Source organism: Mchenga conophoros, linkage group LG3 (genome assembly GCF_057382185.1).
Source record: "Mchenga conophoros isolate Kocher_MC1m ecotype Shallow Benthic linkage group LG3, M_conophoros_male_GT1.1, whole genome shotgun sequence".
NCBI classification, from domain to species: domain Eukaryota; kingdom Metazoa; phylum Chordata; class Actinopteri; order Cichliformes; family Cichlidae; genus Mchenga; species Mchenga conophoros.
In genome coordinates this window covers 27656880-27675415 of record NC_140528.1, presented here as the reverse complement: position 1 = coordinate 27675415, position 18536 = coordinate 27656880, and the positions used below count along the sequence as shown (strand labels likewise).

General features: G+C 45.4%; 1 protein-coding gene across 1 annotated transcript in view; it reads right to left on the bottom strand.

Annotated features, from left to right (window-relative positions):
- Positions 1–18536, bottom strand: part of LOC146577962 (protein NLRC3-like) — a 40522-nt gene that overhangs the window by 3369 nt on the left and 18617 nt on the right. The window contains exon 7 of the mRNA XM_085268461.1: positions 18076–18122. Within this exon, the coding sequence (XP_085124587.1) occupies positions 18076–18122 (47 nt within the window). The remainder of the gene's footprint in view (positions 1–18075; positions 18123–18536) is intronic.

Genomic DNA, 18536 nt, shown 5'->3' with positions numbered 1-18536 from the left:
GTTAGAGTTTTAGTGTTCTGGTTTTCTGTCTGTGTTCCATGTTGCTGTCTCCCCTTTCTGCTGTATCCCCACATCCAGTCAGTGTCTGTGTCTGCCCTGGTCCCACGTCTCTGTTCCCTTTGTTATAGTGCCTGCCCGTGAGTCTGTGTTATGTTTCCTGTTTTACTTTGAAAGTCCATGTCTGATGTTAATGTGTCTGGTTTTGCTTCCCCTTGTCTCGTTAGGCCTGATTTGCCCCAGCTGTGTTTCAAATCAAATCAAATCAAATCACTTTTATTGTCACATCACATGTGCAGGCACACTGGCACAGCACATGCGAGTGAAATTCTTGTGTGCGAGCCCCACAAGCAACAGAGATATGCAAAACACAACAACACAAACGAGCAAAATACAAGAATGGCTACATCTGAAACTAATAAATATATGTACAATATATAATAGTGTATGCATTTCTGGATGTGTATACTAAATGTTTTTCTACGTGTGTGTGTGTGTGTGTGTGTGTGTGTGTGTGTATACACATCTTTACAAATTAAATAGTAAAAAATAAAATAAAATATATAAAAATATACAGAGTTGAGACATGTGCAAAACAGTGGCATTACTGTACAGTGTGTAGTGCATAATGTTGAAGTTCCAGTAGTGAAGCTGAGGTGTCTATGAAGTGTTCAGCAGTCTGATTCCCTCCTGTTACTCATTCCCTGATTGCTCCCTCTGTGTATTTAAGCCCTGTGTTTCTCTGTGTCCGTGTCGCGATCTACCGTTTTCCTAGCTGTGTGTTCTGTCATTCCTCCAGTTTAAGTTTGTTTTGAGTTTTTTCAGTTATGTTATATTTTGAGTACCAAATTAAAGCCTTTTTGAGTTCACGACTGTCTCCGGAGTCTGCACCTTGGGTCCTATTCCTGTCTGCACACAGCCACACTTAACAATAAGTCAGGCTCGCTAGGAGTTAGAAAGAATGTGAATGTTTAGGTTTTTACGACTAGGTGGGGGCCACTAGAGGCTATAAGAGCTTGAGTAACCCTCCACCAGCTAGAGATTGATGCTGTCTGCGTACAGTGTTTGTTAGGTTTTGTATTGTTGATTGTCATTTATGCTTAGAAATATTTAACCATATATTCTTAGAGGTGTATAATTAATTGTGTAGTGATAAGTTGTGTGATCTTTAACAGGCTGCAGGGGCTTGGTGTGTATTCCACACTAGAATACACACCCACATCCTGGGAGCATGGGAAGAAGTCGCATCTTGTCTTAATTGTTTTATGGTAGGATTAACGTAGCTACGTCTGTTCTAGTCTAAGTGCTTTTTGTTTAGATGAACTGCTGGACTTCCTCACCGGGTTATCTAGGGTGAACCATCTAGGGTGAGGGGGGGTCTACCCTCTTCCTGACCAAGGATGTTATATGACCCTTTGATCAGCAGTACCACACACACACACACACACACACACACACAGTATTCTTTGTTCACATGTATACCTATGTAAGATGCTATATGTTAATGACCCTATGCATATTCATGTAACCACAATAAAAGGAGTGCTATGGGGGACCTGGCTGAGAGTCTGATGGAGGTCAAGTGGTGGGACGACACTTGGCTCTAGGCAGGTCTCCCTCATGCATGAGTAAACCAGAGAACTTTGGTGCCTACTTCGTGTCTTGCTTGCTGTGTAATTATATTGTCTTTAACGTTCCAGCGAATAGGTTCAAGCTACAAACCTATCATTAATTGGTCCTGGAATCGACATTCACATTGCCACATTGCCACTCACATGCACACCGAGGGGAGGAGAGGCACGCTGGAAGACTGACGTCAGCCAGGAAGTTCCTGTGGATTCGCGGTCTGTCTTTTCTCCTCGATGAATGACGATCGGCGGGATTCGAGGCTGATATTACACGCTAAGCAACGCCAAGTAAGTTTAAAGAGGCCGACTCTATAACCGTGTCGTTGTGCAGTCTCCGCCACTGTGTGAGGCGTTGAGAAGTTCGCTACTTTGTGGAGCGAAACCCGGGTTCCTCGCTACTGTGTGCAGCGAGAGGTTCCTTGCTACTTTGTGGAGCAAGAGGTTCCTCGCTACTTTGTGTGGCGAGAGGTGAGTTCTCCGCCACTTTGTGAGGCGTTGAGAAGTTCCGCGGGGTCCAGATTGTGCTGGACAGTAGGCCTATTTTGTGTTGTTGTCATTGTTGTCGTCGTCGTTTTTGTTGTTGTTGTGTGAGTGTGTGCGGAGCAGAACACGTGGTCTGTGACGTCAGCAGCTGTTGTTGTTATCATGGTTTCCTAAGCAACCAGGAGTGTGTGGAGAGGGCCAGCCACATCAGCAGCACTTGAGATGTGCTCTGGTGAATGGCTTTCCCCCACCCCCTTGCTGACACAAAATGTTTATTCTTTAGCTTGCCCTGATCGACGACAGCCTGTGTGCCAGACCATAGATTTAATTGAGGTGGATAGTTGTTAAAAGTAATCTACATTAAGCTTGTGGTTGCTCAAGTTCAGTACAATGACATATGAGGTGAAGTGATATAGGTAAATATTTAAACTAATGAAGTGCATAGAGGCACTTGACCTGTGTGAAAGACTGTCGTCTTATTATGAGCCATTGTTGAGATATAGAGCACACCTGTGAAAACAATCAATATGCTGAACCCTGTATGAAACATCTAAAAGTACATGATGGAGAAGCTGAATTGAATATGAAAGTGCAAGTCTTTGCCATAGTGTGGGGCAAAGCACGCGACCACTGTGAGGTTGCGTTGCGGTTTTTCTTTTTTTTTTTTTCTGAGCTGATGAGCAAGCTACACATTATCAGATCGAGAGCTGTCTGAGAACTACTCAAAGAGAGGGAAACAGAGCTATGATAACTGTGATAACTGGAGTGTGCAGCGTTTCCGTGAGCAGTTTTCCTGCATCTTGACTCCTGTGTGTAGAGTGTTCATAGCATCAGCATCATGTTTTTGTTTATTTGTTTTGTTGGGTTGAAAATAATTAAATAAACGTGCGATCATATTTATGGATCATCATGGTATCATCAGCCATGTGATTTATTTATGCAGATGAAATAGTGAGTGTGAATGTGTCTGACATCACAGTGTTTCTGTGCGCTGTGTAAAAGTAATTGCCTCTGATTGAGAAAAGAATTTATATTGTAGAAGAAAAAAAATATAATCATAGGGAGAAGGTTTTGTGTTGATCAGCCAAAAACAACCACAATTTCATTTTCTGCTTTTAAGAAAGGATTGTTCACACAAACACAGACAGACAGAGAGAGAGAGATGTGTGTTGATTAAGCAGTGGTGAGAATAATGAACATGTCTTAGTTTGTTACTTTTAGGTGAAAAGCAGACCTGAATCAATTTTCCACATGCAGCAGTCGGAAGAAAGTTATAGTTTAACACCATTGGAAACATGCAGGCCAAGTTTCTGGCTAATTTATTTATAACACCATGTGTCTCTCAAACTCACAAGCGAGCTCTCAAACTCACAAGCAGCTCTCACTCCTCCCTGAAGAATGCAGCTCCAAAGCAATAACATGGCAGATAAAGAGACAGCAGCAAGTCCTGAGCAAAAAGTCTCAGCGAGCAGCAGCAATGTGGACAAACAGCATCAGAGAAGAAGAGCAAACCCATCATCCTGACTGATCGGATGAATGGCACTGTGTTTACAACAAGCTGCAACTTCACTATGCATGTGAAGAAAACTTTTGAGGAGAACTGAGGAGACTGTTGGAGTTTGACATTTGCCACCTTTGGAGTAAAATGGCAAGAAGAGACAGTGGAACACAGGACAAAGCTGAAGGAGAACTGCCGGCTATTGGACTGTTGAAGTGGGAGAGGACAACAGAGTGAGAGGACAACAGAGTGAGAAGACTAGGTGAGAACACAGAGGAATGCTGTTATTTAATGTGGGAAATCAAATTTGGGTTAGCAAACCTGGGGAAAAGAAAACTGACTGCTTAAGTAGGAAAATTGTGAAGGAGTCTGAAACACTGCAAAAAAGAAACATATACAAAATCACACACAAGCAGAACATGCATTAACCCTACTAACACTTACAAACACAAGAGAGCTCATGAAGATTAGACAACATCTTAAGCATGTGAGTCTGTTTATCATCTTGTCCAAGTCACTTAGTGTGATGCAAAGACCAGTGGACTCATAGCACATTAGTTAAGAAATGATCAAATAATAGCAGAGAAGTGTGTAGGAAAGGCAGCTTTAAGAACATGCTCTGCTGGAGATGCAGCTCCACAGACATGCATTAGACCTGCCTAATAACACAAACACGCATGCAATGAAAATTAGTTTGTTATCTTTAATCAGTGTAAAATAGTGTCAATTTAGTAGACACTTGTTATCAAATACTGAAAGTTTGGTTTGATAATCTCTGTTATTTTTCATTTTTATCTTTTGAACAGGCACTGATTTTGTTTGTCTATTTCTTTTCTTTAAGCAGATCTGCACGTCGGGAATTGAAAGTGCTATACGACCGGTCGAGAAAGCCGTTACAAGTGAATTTTCTCCACATTGAAATGGGCTCAGGAGAAAGCCACTTATTTGGACAAATTCCTGTCCTAAAAAGGATTCAGCGATGTAATCCAAACTAAAGTTCTTCTTTTTCTTTTTGAAATGACGTCATTTTGCTGAGAGTGGAAACTAAATGCGACAACAGGTTCCACTATCAGCAAAGAATGAATGAAAGAATGAATGAATGAATGAATGGAAATAAAATAAAAACAAACTGACTGACTGATAAAAGCTGACAAAAGCTGACAAGACTTTACTGATGTAACACGACTGTGCGAGGTTAACCCCCACCTGACAAAGGTGCAGATGAATCTATGTGTGTTTCCTTTTACAGGAGCAGAAAGATCACAGCAACATTCGAGGTTGCATGACGATTTACCTTTTAAATGCCATTTTCTGTGTCTGTGCATCTACCAGGGGTGTTATTCACTACCTTGTGTTGCTTACAGAGGTAACGGTGATAAAGTATGCATACGCCTGCGCAGCGCTAACATTTGCATTTTCTTTTCTACAGCATTACAGTTCTTAATGTGACTAGATGATTTCTACCAGGACAACTGGTTGATGTTTTTTCCTACTACAGGATTTCTGGGTTTATGTGTGAAGAAAACTGTGTTTACAGGTTATGAGTGGTGATGCTGTTACACTGTGTTGATGGGAAATGTAAAGGTTACTTTGATGATGTGAATAACATGTGAGAAATTTCCTGTGTTGAAAACTAGTGTCACTTCTTTCCACAGCTAGAGATGGCTAACTTTATGGTGTTTTTATGGCACCTCTGGAACCTGTTGACCTGTGTCTGACCTCCGTCTGACCACAGTCAATGTGTATTGCTAATGTTTGTTTCTCTGAGAATGCTGTGGAGGATTCGGCAGAAGCGGACAAGTGACATGAGTAAAACAAATAAGAGATTACGGTGTTTATGGAAAAGTTGAATATGGGCTCTTAGCTGGCCACTTTGAGCCCATAGTAATATATGAGTGGAGTGACTTTGCTTAAGAGCAGTCACTGATTACATTAATATTAACTGAGCACATGGGATGATCCATGTCTGAGGCAAATTAGGGTAATAATTGTAGTTTACTGATTTGAGAAAACCTGCACATGACACTTGTCTTGCTAGTGCTGAATGCTTATTACTCTTATGATATAATTGTTTATAAGTGTGAAGTTTGATTTCACTTCCAGATTTTGCTTTCCAGGCCATGATGATGGTGTATGCAGGCTCCTGGCAGAGCCAAGTTTTAAGCAAATTTAATATGCAAAACACACTAACGTCTTTTATTGCAGGATTATAGGTCCAGGGTGGTGCTACTCCAGCGGAGATGCCCTGATGTTGCCTGGGACATGATCTAGCTAACCTTTTTCTTTAGGACAGGGATCCAGATTTGATGAGTTGACTCATGGGAGTGTCCATGAGTCAAGAGGACGGGTCCAGGAGTAACATTAAACAATGTTTTCTATTATTGTTGCAGTGATTAGTGTGATTAGCCGTTTATTTACAGGTATTAAACCTATGCAAGTGGTGCATCCATGTTCAGATGAGGCTTTGATGGCCTATAAGTGAAGTTCACAGAACTAAAGAATGTGGTTTGATGATTGTTGACATGCTCTCCAAATAGAAGTTTTTCCTCCTAGCAAGGAAATATAGGTGCAGCAGTCTGCTGAAAGGGATCTCCTGAGAAATCTTAAGAGGACCATTCCAGGCATCGCTGACAGTCCGTTGACTGTGGTTGAGGTCAAAGGTCAAGCTGGTTGGGGCCCATCATGAGATCAGACCTTGGAGCCACAGCAAGGACCATGAAACACCCTCAAGACAGCACAATAGAGAAATCTCACACTTGGCTGTTTCAGGGGTGAGGGGGGAGTGCTGATTGAGCCCCCGTAGGGTAAGCTCGCACTTCAACCTCCAGCCTCTGATCAACTCTAGGGCAACCAAGTGCGAGGCGTGACGGCTGAATCAGCTGAACCAGGAGGAAGGCAGAGAAGCTGAGTGTTTTGAGACAGATCCAGCAGGCCCAAAATCAGGACTATCCATGACGAGAAGGAGTGCCTGAGAGGATCGTCCACAAGATGGGAGCTGAGGCCAGGAGAGAGACTTCAGGAGGATCAGAGATCATCTTCAGCGCAGCAGACATGACACAGAGAACTGTGCTCCTGAGCTTCCAGGAGATTTTAAATAAAATGAAAGATTCAACGTTGACGCTGAGGAAGACAACTAAGGTGTACGACGTGCTCTGCCTTAAACCTTCAGCAGCGTTGGAACATGAAAACTCGAGGGATGAGGGGAGCGTGCCAAGCTCCATCGACAGCGCAGAAGGAGTTCGAGGATGACATCATGATTCTGTGAAAGCACAGGAACCAGAAGCTATGGTGGTGATGACTAGTGATGGGACGTTCTGTATCGAGGCTTCGGAGCGTGTGTCGAGTAATGGAGGGGGCGTTTCCGCGAAGCGCGTATCGAGGCTTGCTTCATTTATGGGAGGAGCTGAAAATGATGACGTCCGAAGCCTCGCTGCCCGGCTGTACCACGTGACTGGTTCATGAAGTGGTTCGAACTTTGCCGCGAGATATGACAGCGATATAAACCCCTCAGACTTCATTCACAATGTGGGTGTTTGATGGAGAGTTGCGGTTAGTGAGAGTTTGGAGACCGTTTGGAGGTTTATGAGAGTGAGGAGAGAAAGTCAGGAGAGAATGGAGCCAGCTAAGAAGAGGAGGATGTCCTCCCCTGTGTGGGAACATTTTGATCTTATTCCTCCCAACAAGGTATGTAAATTTCTACAGAAGATGTATTTTCATGATACTGATGGTGCAATACAATTTATGTTGAGCTGTCTTGACTTTTGTACAAGGTGAAGTGTTTTCTATGTGCCAGGGAGCTGGGATATAACAACAACACCTCATCCATGCTTAGGCACTACAGAGCTTTGCATGAGAATAAGGGGAACACCGATTGTGGAGCAAGACCAGGTGAGCCATCAAATGCCATGATAATATAGCATGCAGTAATGTTACTAAATGATATAACAATATTATACAACTGTTATAAGTTACGTGTGTGATATTTATATTTGTGCTTTGTCTTTATTGTCTTTCCTCAGGAGAACAATCTCAAATAGATGAAGACCTGGTCAGCATGGTGATTGAGGACTCCCAGCCATTTAGCATTGTGGAGGACAAAGGATTCAAAAGATTTGTTAAATCATTAAATCCTAGCTATGTTCTCCCCACTAAAAAGGTCATAAAAGCAGTGAAAATTTAGTTTTTACAGAATAAAATGTGAACAGGCAGGAGTGTGTAGCTGTCCATACCTCAACGTTACAAAAGCACAACCACTGTCCACACCCCAACCACACCTCACCTCACAGTAAATGATCATTTCCATTTCAAGCATTTCCAAATAATCATTTCCCATACTGCCACTATAAATATACACAGTATACTGCCATCACTACAATATACATGTTTTACACACTCCTTTTGTTGTTGACATTTACAGGCTGTGTGCAAAATGCCACACTCTTCAAATTCATGCCAGCTATTATTTTTACGTCCAGTAGGTGTCCTGCTAGAGCAAATGAAGCTTCATGAAGCTTCGCGTTGGGGTGAACCAATTGGATGAAAAGCTTCAGTGCTTCATGGGGCTTCATCTGCCCATCACTAGTGATGACAGCAGTTTCCTATGACCATCACCTGTGTCACTATACTGTGCATACGATGACACTCTGAAGGCTGCTGGGATCATAACAGCAGTAAGATAACTGAACCCTGCACCCTTTCCACAGAGGTGTTCTTCTGCAGAGCGTGGACAATTGAGGAGTCATAAATATCCCCCTCACAGGACGAAGGCCTGAAGTGAGGTGATGTGGAGAGGCCATAAAACTAGAGTGCTGAGAGGTCTGCAGCTTTGGAGATAGCTGAGACCCATGTTGACAAACAACAAAACCAACTGGTATGTTTGAATGGTTATTCTACATACATTTGGACTCTGGTCCTATGGACAGTGATGGAAACAACTGGAAGAGACATTTATGTCGCCCTGCAGAACTAAAACCACTCTGCAGAGAGACATGTGATTTGCACATCCGGAGGAAGCACCACCAAGCTGAGATGTTTTTGAAAATGTTAATTTCTCTTTTGACCATTAACAATTTGTTTGTTTGCTCGTAGGATGCAGTTTGCCATTGGATGAGATCAATGAGGAAGGGGATAACTGCTAATACATTTGTTAAACTGTGTACTTTTACAGTAATTTAGGGTAATTTGACATATGCTGAGTATGAAAATGTTTGCATTGAAACTGTCAGACATGGGATATTCATAACTGGGAACTTTTCTAGCATAAAGGTCAAAAACGGGGGAATGTTAGGTTTTGTATTGTTGATTGTCATTTATGCTTAGAAATATTTAACCATATATTCTTAGAGGTTGTTACGTCCCCACTTAAAAGTCTAGGCGATGAGGGTGGGGGACAGTAACAGTTAGATCCAGGTGGAATGAAAAGAACGCCAGGCAGAGGTATTTAACATAAAATAGATCTTTATTGTAGGCAAACACCTCAATAATCATGTAATGGCAACAACAAAAGGAGACAGCACTGCTGCTTTAATAAGAAATCAGGGAGGTCAACCCAAAGTGGTAATGACCACTCAACAAAGAAAGCAACAATAAGGCTTCAACAGAAAGAGACAGCAACGCTGCTAACAAACAATATCCAGGCAGGCCACACAAACTAATGAAGGCCGCCGTCACTCATGGGCAATCACTGCTCAGTTAAACACTACTCACAAAGAGCCACACACCAGAAGGCTGGTCATACGCAGCAGGCTGTTCCACACCTAAGCCAGTAGCACGCTCTGACCAGCACAGAGGAAATCCACCAGAAACCTCTCCCTCCTCCTCCACACTGCTCTTCTCCAGCTTATATCACCCCTGAGGGTAATTGGTTGTAATGAGAGCAGATGAGCAGCAGGTGTGACCTAAAGGAGAGGGCAGGGGCAGAGAGAGACAAGGGGAGGGGCCAGAACGAAGGAGGAGGAGAGAGAGAAGACAACACCACGCCCACACACTCCCACAGCCTCCCAGGATGTAACATTCCCCCCACCCTAAATCCACACTATACAAAACACAGAAGAAACTCATCACTATGCACTGCGTGAGAGTGCATCAGCCACCAGATTTTCAGTCCCTTTCTTGTGCTGGATAATCAGATCATAATCCTGCACCAGCAAAGCCCAGCGCATTAGTCGTTGGTTGTGGTTGTACATGCGCTGGAGGAAAGTGAGGGGGTTGTGATCTGTATACACCGTTACCGGAAAGGAGCTAGAGCCCACATACACAGTGAAGTGCTGCAAGGCCATCAGCATCGCTAGAGCCTCTTTCTCTATGGTGGAATAGTTTAGCTGATGGCGCTTGTACTTTACAGAGTAGTAGCAGACTGGGTGACACACACCCTCTGTGTCGTCTTGTAATAGCACCGCACCAGCTCCGGTGGAACTGGCGTCGACTTCCAGCTTGAAAGGCTGAGAGAAGTTAGGGGCAGCCAGAACTGGGGCGCTGCAAAGGAGGGATTTTGCAGACTCGAATGCGTGCTGGCATTCCCCTGACCACTCAAAAGGGACTTTGGGGCTACATAGCCTTGTCAAAGGGGCCACAACTACCGCAAAGTTCTTGCAAAAACAGCGGTAGTATCCAGTCATGCCCAGGAACCGTTTTAACTCCCGCCTAGTGGCTGGGGCCGGGTAGCTGAGGATAGCCTCGACTTTTGCCTCCACTGGGCGTACCCGCCCGAAACCCACCTGTTTCCCCAGGTACATGACTGTCGCTTTGGCGAACTCGCACTTAGCGAGATTTAGAGTCAACGAGGCGTCAGCCAGTCGCCGAAATACTGATCGTAGGATGGCCACATGCTCTTCCCACGTGGCTGTGTATATCACCACATCATCCAAGTACACATTACATTGAGGCACGTCTCCTACAACCAGCTGCATCAACCGCTGAAATGTGGCCGGAGCGTTTTTCATGCCAAACGCCATCACGGTGTACTGCATGAAATGGTCGGGTGTGACAAATGCAGAAATGTCAGAGGCTCTGGGGGTCAAAGGCACTTGCCAATATCCTTTAAGAAGGTCCAGTTTGGAAATAAATGTGGCAGGACCTATGTTGTCAATGCAGTCCTCCATACGAGGAAGTGGAAAAGAATCGGCGACAGTCACTGCATTTACCCTACGGTAGTCGGTGCAGAAACGTGGGGTGCCATCAGACTTGGGCGTAAGTAAACATGGAGAGCTCCAAGGGCTGTGACTCGGTTTCGCCAAACCATTCTCCGCTAGATAACTGACCTCCTTCCTCATCACCTCGCGCTTTCCCATGGGGCAGCGGTACGCGTGCTGTTTGATTGGGGTTGCGTCCCCAACATCGATATCATGTTCACAAACATTAGTACGCGAGGGCACATCACCAAAGAGAGAGGGGTAAGAGTGCAGTAGATTAAGCACATCTTCGCATTGTGAAGGGGACAGATGAGACAGGTGGGCCGTTACTTCGGCTAAGTAAGCTGAATTCGCCAACCGTCCACACTGTTGTCCCTCAGAAAGTATATGCAGATCGTCGTCAGCACTGGCCTCTACACTCAGCACGGTGGCGGAGACAGAGCTGGAGGTTGCCGCACTGGCAACAGTCTCATGGGTTTCCCTATCATGGTAGGGTTTTAACATGTTGATGTGGCACAGGCGTGTTTTCCTCCTGCGCTCTGGGGTACTGAGAACATAATCTGTCTCAGACACTTTCCTCACTATGACGTACGGTCCCGCGAAACGGGCCGTAAGAGCAGAGCCAGGCACCGGTAGCAACACTAAAACCTTGTCCCCAGCCTGAAAATGCCTTTTCACAGCCTTTCTGTCATGCCACGTCTTCATGCACGCCTGGGCAGTACACAGGGCCTCTTTAGCTAATGAGGTAGCACGTTGCCAACGATCCTTACATGTCTTTACAAAATCTGCCACGTTAATTTTTGGAGCACCCCCACTAAGGAACCTCTCTTTCAACATCTTTAGCGGGCCCCGCACCTCGCGGCCAAACACAAGTGTAGCTGGGCTGAATCCTAAGGACTCTTGCTTAACATTGCGTATTGCGAACAGTACAAAGGGGACACCCTCATCCCAGCTTCTGCCCGTGTCATGGCAGTACTTTTTTAGCATAGCCTTAAGTGTTTGGTGCCAACGCTCAAGTGCACCCTGCGACTCTGGGTGATAAGCACTAGACACAGAATGAGAGACGCCCAGGGAAGCTAAAGTCTGTTTGAATGCTCGAGATAAGAAGTTAGTTCCCTGGTCTGTTTGCACGGTTTTTGGAAGACCAAAGGTGGTGAAAAATTTGATTAGCGCCTTAGTAATGTTTGCAGTGGTGACCCTCCGCAGAGGAATTGCTTCAGGGAACCGCGTGGACAAACACATTATGGTCAACAAAAACTGATTGCCTGCTCGTGTTCTTGGCAACGGACCAACACAATCGACCAAAACATGCTCGAATGGCTCACCAACAGCTGGTATTGGACATAGTGGGGCGGGGGGCACAGTTTGATTTGGTTTGCCCACCAGTTGACACGTATGACAAGTATTACAGTACTTCGCAACATCTGTCTTCATTGCCGGCCAGAAGAAGTGCTGCAGAATACGGTCATATGTTTTAGTTATCCCCAAATGTCCTGACCATGAATGGTCATGGGCTAACTGTAGCACGTGCTGACGTAAACTAGCCGGGACCACTATCTGTTGGACTACACTCCAGTCCTCCCCTGGCTTTGAAGTCCACCTGCGCATTAGCAATCCATCAAAAACAACAAACGTCTGCTTCCTGTCTCCTGCCAGATGATCACTCTCATCTACGGCAGCAAAACATTTGGTTAACGATGGGTCTGCTTTCTGAGCGATAATAAGGGCCTCCCGTGTGAGGAGAGGGGGGGCTGCGGGTTCAGGAGCAGGCTCAGCCACTTCTTGAGCCAGTTCCTTGGCATCAGGACCCACCTCCCCCTCCTCAGAGGGCATCACATCCATCCCCAGCATAGAGCCGACCACTGACCCTGACAAGTCAACCACTTCTCCCTGCCGATGGGCCTGTGACCGGGTAAGAACACCTACGGGAAATACATCCGGGTGCTGCCGGTTTAAAACATCTGGCCAGGGGCTTGGGTCAGGGGTCTTTGTAACCTCTGGGGCAGGATAAACCTTCCCGCCTGCAATGTCATTGCCCATTATGAAGTCCACACCATCAATCGGGAAACAAGGACACACAGCTACAGGAAAAATGCCACTTACTAGGTCACTCTGCACCCAAATTTGATGGAGGGGGGCTGGCACATAAGTCATTCCAACGCCCCTAACAATAACATCAGTGCCGCTGGCGGTCTTTTCATCAAAGGCAAGTGCACTAGCCAGTATGAGGGACTGTGAACCACCTGTGTCGCGTAGAATGGTCACAGTACGCCCATCTCCAGGCTTACCAGAGAGTGACACCGCTCCTTTGAAAATGAAAGGTTTAAAACATTCGTCAGGCGTTTCAGTGCTAAGTGGTCTACTACCAGAAGAAGCGTTTTTAATCAGCCCTATCCCTTTTGGTTTACGTGGTGTTGAAACTGGCTGTCTTTGCCTGTAGGCCTCGCAGTCCACTATTAAATGGCCGGATTTAAAACAATAGAAACATTTCCAGTCTGACCTGGGACGAGGCACAGGCACCTCTCTCCTTGTGTCTTGCTCACCACTAGCCTTTGCTAGTATGTCGCGTCGCTCATGCTTAACAACACTGGTTTTATGGACGAGTGCGAACTCGTCAGCCAGGGTCGCGGTCTGCTGCAACGTAGAGACCTTCTGCTCATTCAGATATACCGCCATCCGCTCGGTGACGCAATTTTTGAACTCCTCAATGAGAATCAATTCCCGTATCGAAGCTAGGTCTGCAGCTTTACAGGCCATACACCACCGATCAAAGAGGATACTCTTTTCTCTTGCGAAATCCAGGAAGGATTGACCCTGCACCTTTTTCAGCCCCCGAAATCGCTGCCTGTAAGCCTCGGGAACTAGTTCATAGGCTAACAGGATTGCACTTTTCAGTTTGTCGTAGTCCAAGCTGCATTCAGCGGACAACGAGGAACAAACTTCCTGCGCCTTGCCCACCAGCTTGCACTGTAGCAGGATGGCCCACACATCCCGCGGCCAACGCAAGGCTGTCGCTATCCGCTCAAACGATTCAAAATAAATCTCCACCTCAGTGTCACGAAATGCAGGGACCAGACGACTATTCCTTCCTACATCAAACTGAACGTCTGTATGTGACAGCGAAGCCACCACAGGAGGGGTGGAGGCCTGCTGGAGTTCCAGCTGTCGCAGCTTGACCTTCGTCTCCGCCTCCACTTTCATCAGCTCAACCTCTCTAGCCCTAGCCAGTTCTGCGTCCAAACGCCTAAGCTCTATCTCCCTCTTCAGCTGGAACTCTCTCTCGCTCTGCTCCTTCTCCAGCTGGAGGCGAGCTAGACGGACTTTGAGCCTAGCATCCTGCTTAGAACCCTCTGATGACTGGATGGAGAGTGGATCAAAACGGGGCAGCGTCATAGGCCCCCCCTCGGGCAACCCCTGGTCCATAGGTGTGGACACTGCTGGTTCTACAACCTGGCCTCGAACAGGAGGCGCCGCACTTGGTCCAGCCGGACCGGGTGTGCTCGGAGGTTCTTGCATTACAACCACCCTCTTCTCCAACAACCCGGACACCAGAGCGGCTTTCAGCTCGGCTTTGCGTAGACCAGTGGAGACACTGATCCCGTAATGTGTAGCCAGCTCATGCAGATCCCTCTTCCTACAAACATCTAGCAGGGCAAGCGACGGCTCTGCTGTAAACCCAGCAATATCAAAAGTGGCCATGAAAACCCAAAATGGCCTGCCAAAACACAAGCAAACCACTAAAAGGCCACACACACACACACACACACAATGCCTTCACTACAGAACTACACACAGGCGAAAGAGAAATGTGTTGTGTCAAAAAGTCAACCATTAATTGAAAAGCCCACACTCCCCCCAGTCCTGCCTGCTCAGAATCTAGCCTGTCCTAGCTTCTGGAGCGTACCAGGCTCGAGGCCACTTTAAAGGCGAATCATCAAGTGCCAAAAGGCACCGACAAGCCTACCCCCAACAGAGAATTAATCCCCACCCGGGTTTGCTCCGAAAATAAAAAAGGCAAAACAAAAAAACGAGTGTCCGAAGGAAGAGCAAATGCTCAGCTAGACACTCCCCTGTGCTAGCCGGGGAGAGCAGCAGTTGCCAAATGACCTTCACACAACACACAAACACCTGTACGCACTTGTAATCAACCCAATTCCTTTCATTCCGATCCCGGACGAGCCCCCACTTTGTTACGTCCCCACTTAAAAGTCTAGGCGATGAGGGTGGGGGACAGTAACAGTTAGATCCAGGTGGAATGAAAAGAACGCCAGGCAGAGGTATTTAACATAAAATAGATCTTTATTGTAGGCAAACACCTCAATAATCATGTAATGGCAACAACAAAAGGAGACAGCACTGCTGCTTTAATAAGAAATCAGGGAGGTCAACCCAAAGTGGTAATGACCACTCAACAAAGAAAGCAACAATAAGGCTTCAACAGAAAGAGACAGCAACGCTGCTAACAAACAATATCCAGGCAGGCCACACAAACTAATGAAGGCCGCCGTCACTCATGGGCAATCACTGCTCAGTTAAACACTACTCACAAAGAGCCACACACCAGAAGGCTGGTCATACGCAGCAGGCTGTTCCACACCTAAGCCAGTAGCACGCTCTGACCAGCACAGAGGAAATCCACCAGAAACCTCTCCCTCCTCCTCCACACTGCTCTTCTCCAGCTTATATCACCCCTGAGGGTAATTGGTTGTAATGAGAGCAGATGAGCAGCAGGTGTGACCTAAAGGAGAGGGCAGGGGCAGAGAGAGACAAGGGGAGGGGCCAGAACGAAGGAGGAGGAGAGAGAGAAGACAACACCACGCCCACACACTCCCACAGCCTCCCAGGATGTAACAGAGGTGTATAATTAATTGTGTAGTGATAAGTTGTGTGATCTTTAACAGGCTGCAGGGGCTTGGTGTGTATTCCACACTAGAATACACACCCACATCCTGGGAGCATGGGAAGAAGTCGCATCTTGTCTTAATTGTTTTATGGTAGGATTAACGTAGCTACGTCTGTTCTAGTCTAAGTGCTTTTTGTTTAGATGAACTGCTGGACTTCCTCACCGGGTTATCTAGGGTGAACCATCTAGGGTGAGGGGGGGTCTACCCTCTTCCTGACCAAGGATGTTATATGACCCTTTGATCAGCAGTACCACACACACACACACACACACACACACACACACACACACACACACACACAGTATTCTTTGTTCACATGTATACCTATGTAAGATGCTATATGTTAATGACCCTATGCATATTCATGTAACCACAATAAAAGGAGTGCTATGGGGGACCTGGCTGAGAGTCTGATGGAGGTCAAGTGGTGGGACGACACTTGGCTCTAGGCAGGTCTCCCTCATGCATGAGTAAACCAGAGAACTTTGGTGCCTACTTCGTGTCTTGCTTGCTGTGTAATGATATTGTCTTTAACGTTCCAGCGAATAGGTTCAAGCTACAAACCTATTAGTGTTCATCTCCCACACGTGTTTCATTAAAAATCATTGTTTGACTTAACCCGGCCGGACCAGTGTTGTTGTTTGTATTCCTCCTATAGCCCTCCTTAATATCTGAACCCTAACAGTACTCATGGCCATTGATCAGTGGTCTTTGATCAGTGGGTTTTGGTCGGTGATTGTTGATCAATGGTCATGAGAATTTGCATAATTATAATTAAGGAACTGACCTCCCAGCCCATTGTTCCTTCAGTGGGCTGGTTTCAGTCATTATGCAAATGTCCTGTTTATAAGATTGAAACCTGCAGTCAGCTGAGACTGAAGAAGTCACTTGGATGAGTGACAAAACGTTTCTCCCACAAAACGCTACGTCCAGATGAACAGATTCAACTTTTGGAGATCCAAAAGGCTAGATTCCCTAACATAAAGGCCACAGAAGTTTGCAGTAAAGTTAAAAAAAATTTACATTTTACATACATATTGTTCACAAACGCTCAAAGAAGCACCTCTAGGTGTATAGCTTATCCATAGAATCTGTCCATAACATAGTAGAACATGATGTTAAGCACAGGTATATCTACCAATCAAGAAGTTGAGAAGAGGTTTAATATCTTCAGTCCAAAGTGTTGTTGCATAAAGTTATTCATCAAATTAGTTAAAAGAATAGGAAATAAATAATTAGGCCCTTTAATTTGTCCTTCATGAGAGGACCATTCATTCTGAATTCTTGCCACGACTCAACCCAGTATCTTTCAAAGGGTTTGACGTGGTACTGAACAAAGTGGTAGCCATCCATGTTAATGATTGATTTTGGTGATGAAAGAAATTAGGATTTGAATCACCAAATTGACTTTTTGTTTAACCATATTTGGACTCACATAGTCACATAGATTTGTTGAGGTGGAATAGTTGATGAGGTTCATGTATCCGATCAGAACATCTCCAGAGAGTTTTTGGAAGTTTTTAACAAGAGATTTAGTGTCTCTTTATGTTTGAGCGATTTATACATCAGGGAAACCAAACAACCTTTGGCGAAGAGGATGGCACAACACAGAAGAGCCACCTCGTCAGGCCAGGACTCTGCAGTCTATTTACACCTACAGGCCAGTGGACACTCTTTCAATGATGAGGATGTAACATCCTGGACAGGGAGGAACGCTGGTTTGAGCGCGAAGTCAAGGAGGCCATTTACGTGAAAGGGGAAAGACCATCTCTGAATCAAGGAGGGGCCTAAGGGTACATCTGTCACCATCTTACAATGCTGTGATTGCAGCCATTCCCCAACTCTCTGTGAATGGTACTCATGGCCATTGATCAGTGGGCTTTGATAAGTGGTTGTTGATCAATGGTCATGACAAGTTGCATATTAATGATCAAGCACTGAGCTCCCAGCCCATTGTTATAATAATAATGGATTGCATTTCTAGGCACCCAAAGTTCTTTACTCTCACATTCACACACTGGTGCAGGCAAACCACAGTTGTAGCCACAGCTGCCCTGGGGCAGACTGACAGAAGCGAGGCTGCCATATCACGCCATCGGCCCCTCTGGCCAACACCAGTAGGCGGCAGGGTAAAGTGTCTTGCCCAAGAACACAACGGCCGGGACAGAGGGAGCAGTGGGATCGAACCGGCAACCTTTCGGTTACAGATGAGATTCCCAACCCCCCAAGCCATGGTCGCCCTTTTTCCTTCAGTGGTGCTGGTTTCAGTCATTATGCAAATGTCCTGTTTATACGATTGAAACCTGCAGTCAGCTGAGACTGAAGAAGTCACTTGGATGAGTGACAAGACGTTTCTCCAACGGAAAATGCCACGTCCAGATGAATAGAATCAACCTTTTGGGAGTTTTAGAAACTGTTTATTTAAATATACTTACACTTTATCAGACCTTTCCTCAGCCATCGGACTCCACCAGGACCAAATCTAAAATGAATTGAGGGGAAGGATGTAAGCACAAAATGAATTGAAAGACAGAGGGTTGAGTTACTAAATCTAAAACATTTTACTAATAAGCTTTTCGTCAGCTTTTTCATCCATGGATGCTTGTTATTAGCATTGGTTTTCAGTGCTCAGTGGGGGTTTCCACTCTCAAACTTGACTGAAGAGATCATTTATGATTGTAAAGTGAGCCATTATCTGAGGACTTTAAAATGATAACACATCTATTGTAAATGTCTGTATTTAAACTCAGTCAGACTGGATTTCTATGTGTAGCTGAGGTATTAGCTACTTTCCTGTATTTTTTTTAATATTCTCCTGCTTTTCAAAAATTCTCATTCTCAAATGTTAATGCTATAATTTTGTTAAAGTCTTGACCCTTGACATTTCAAGCATGTT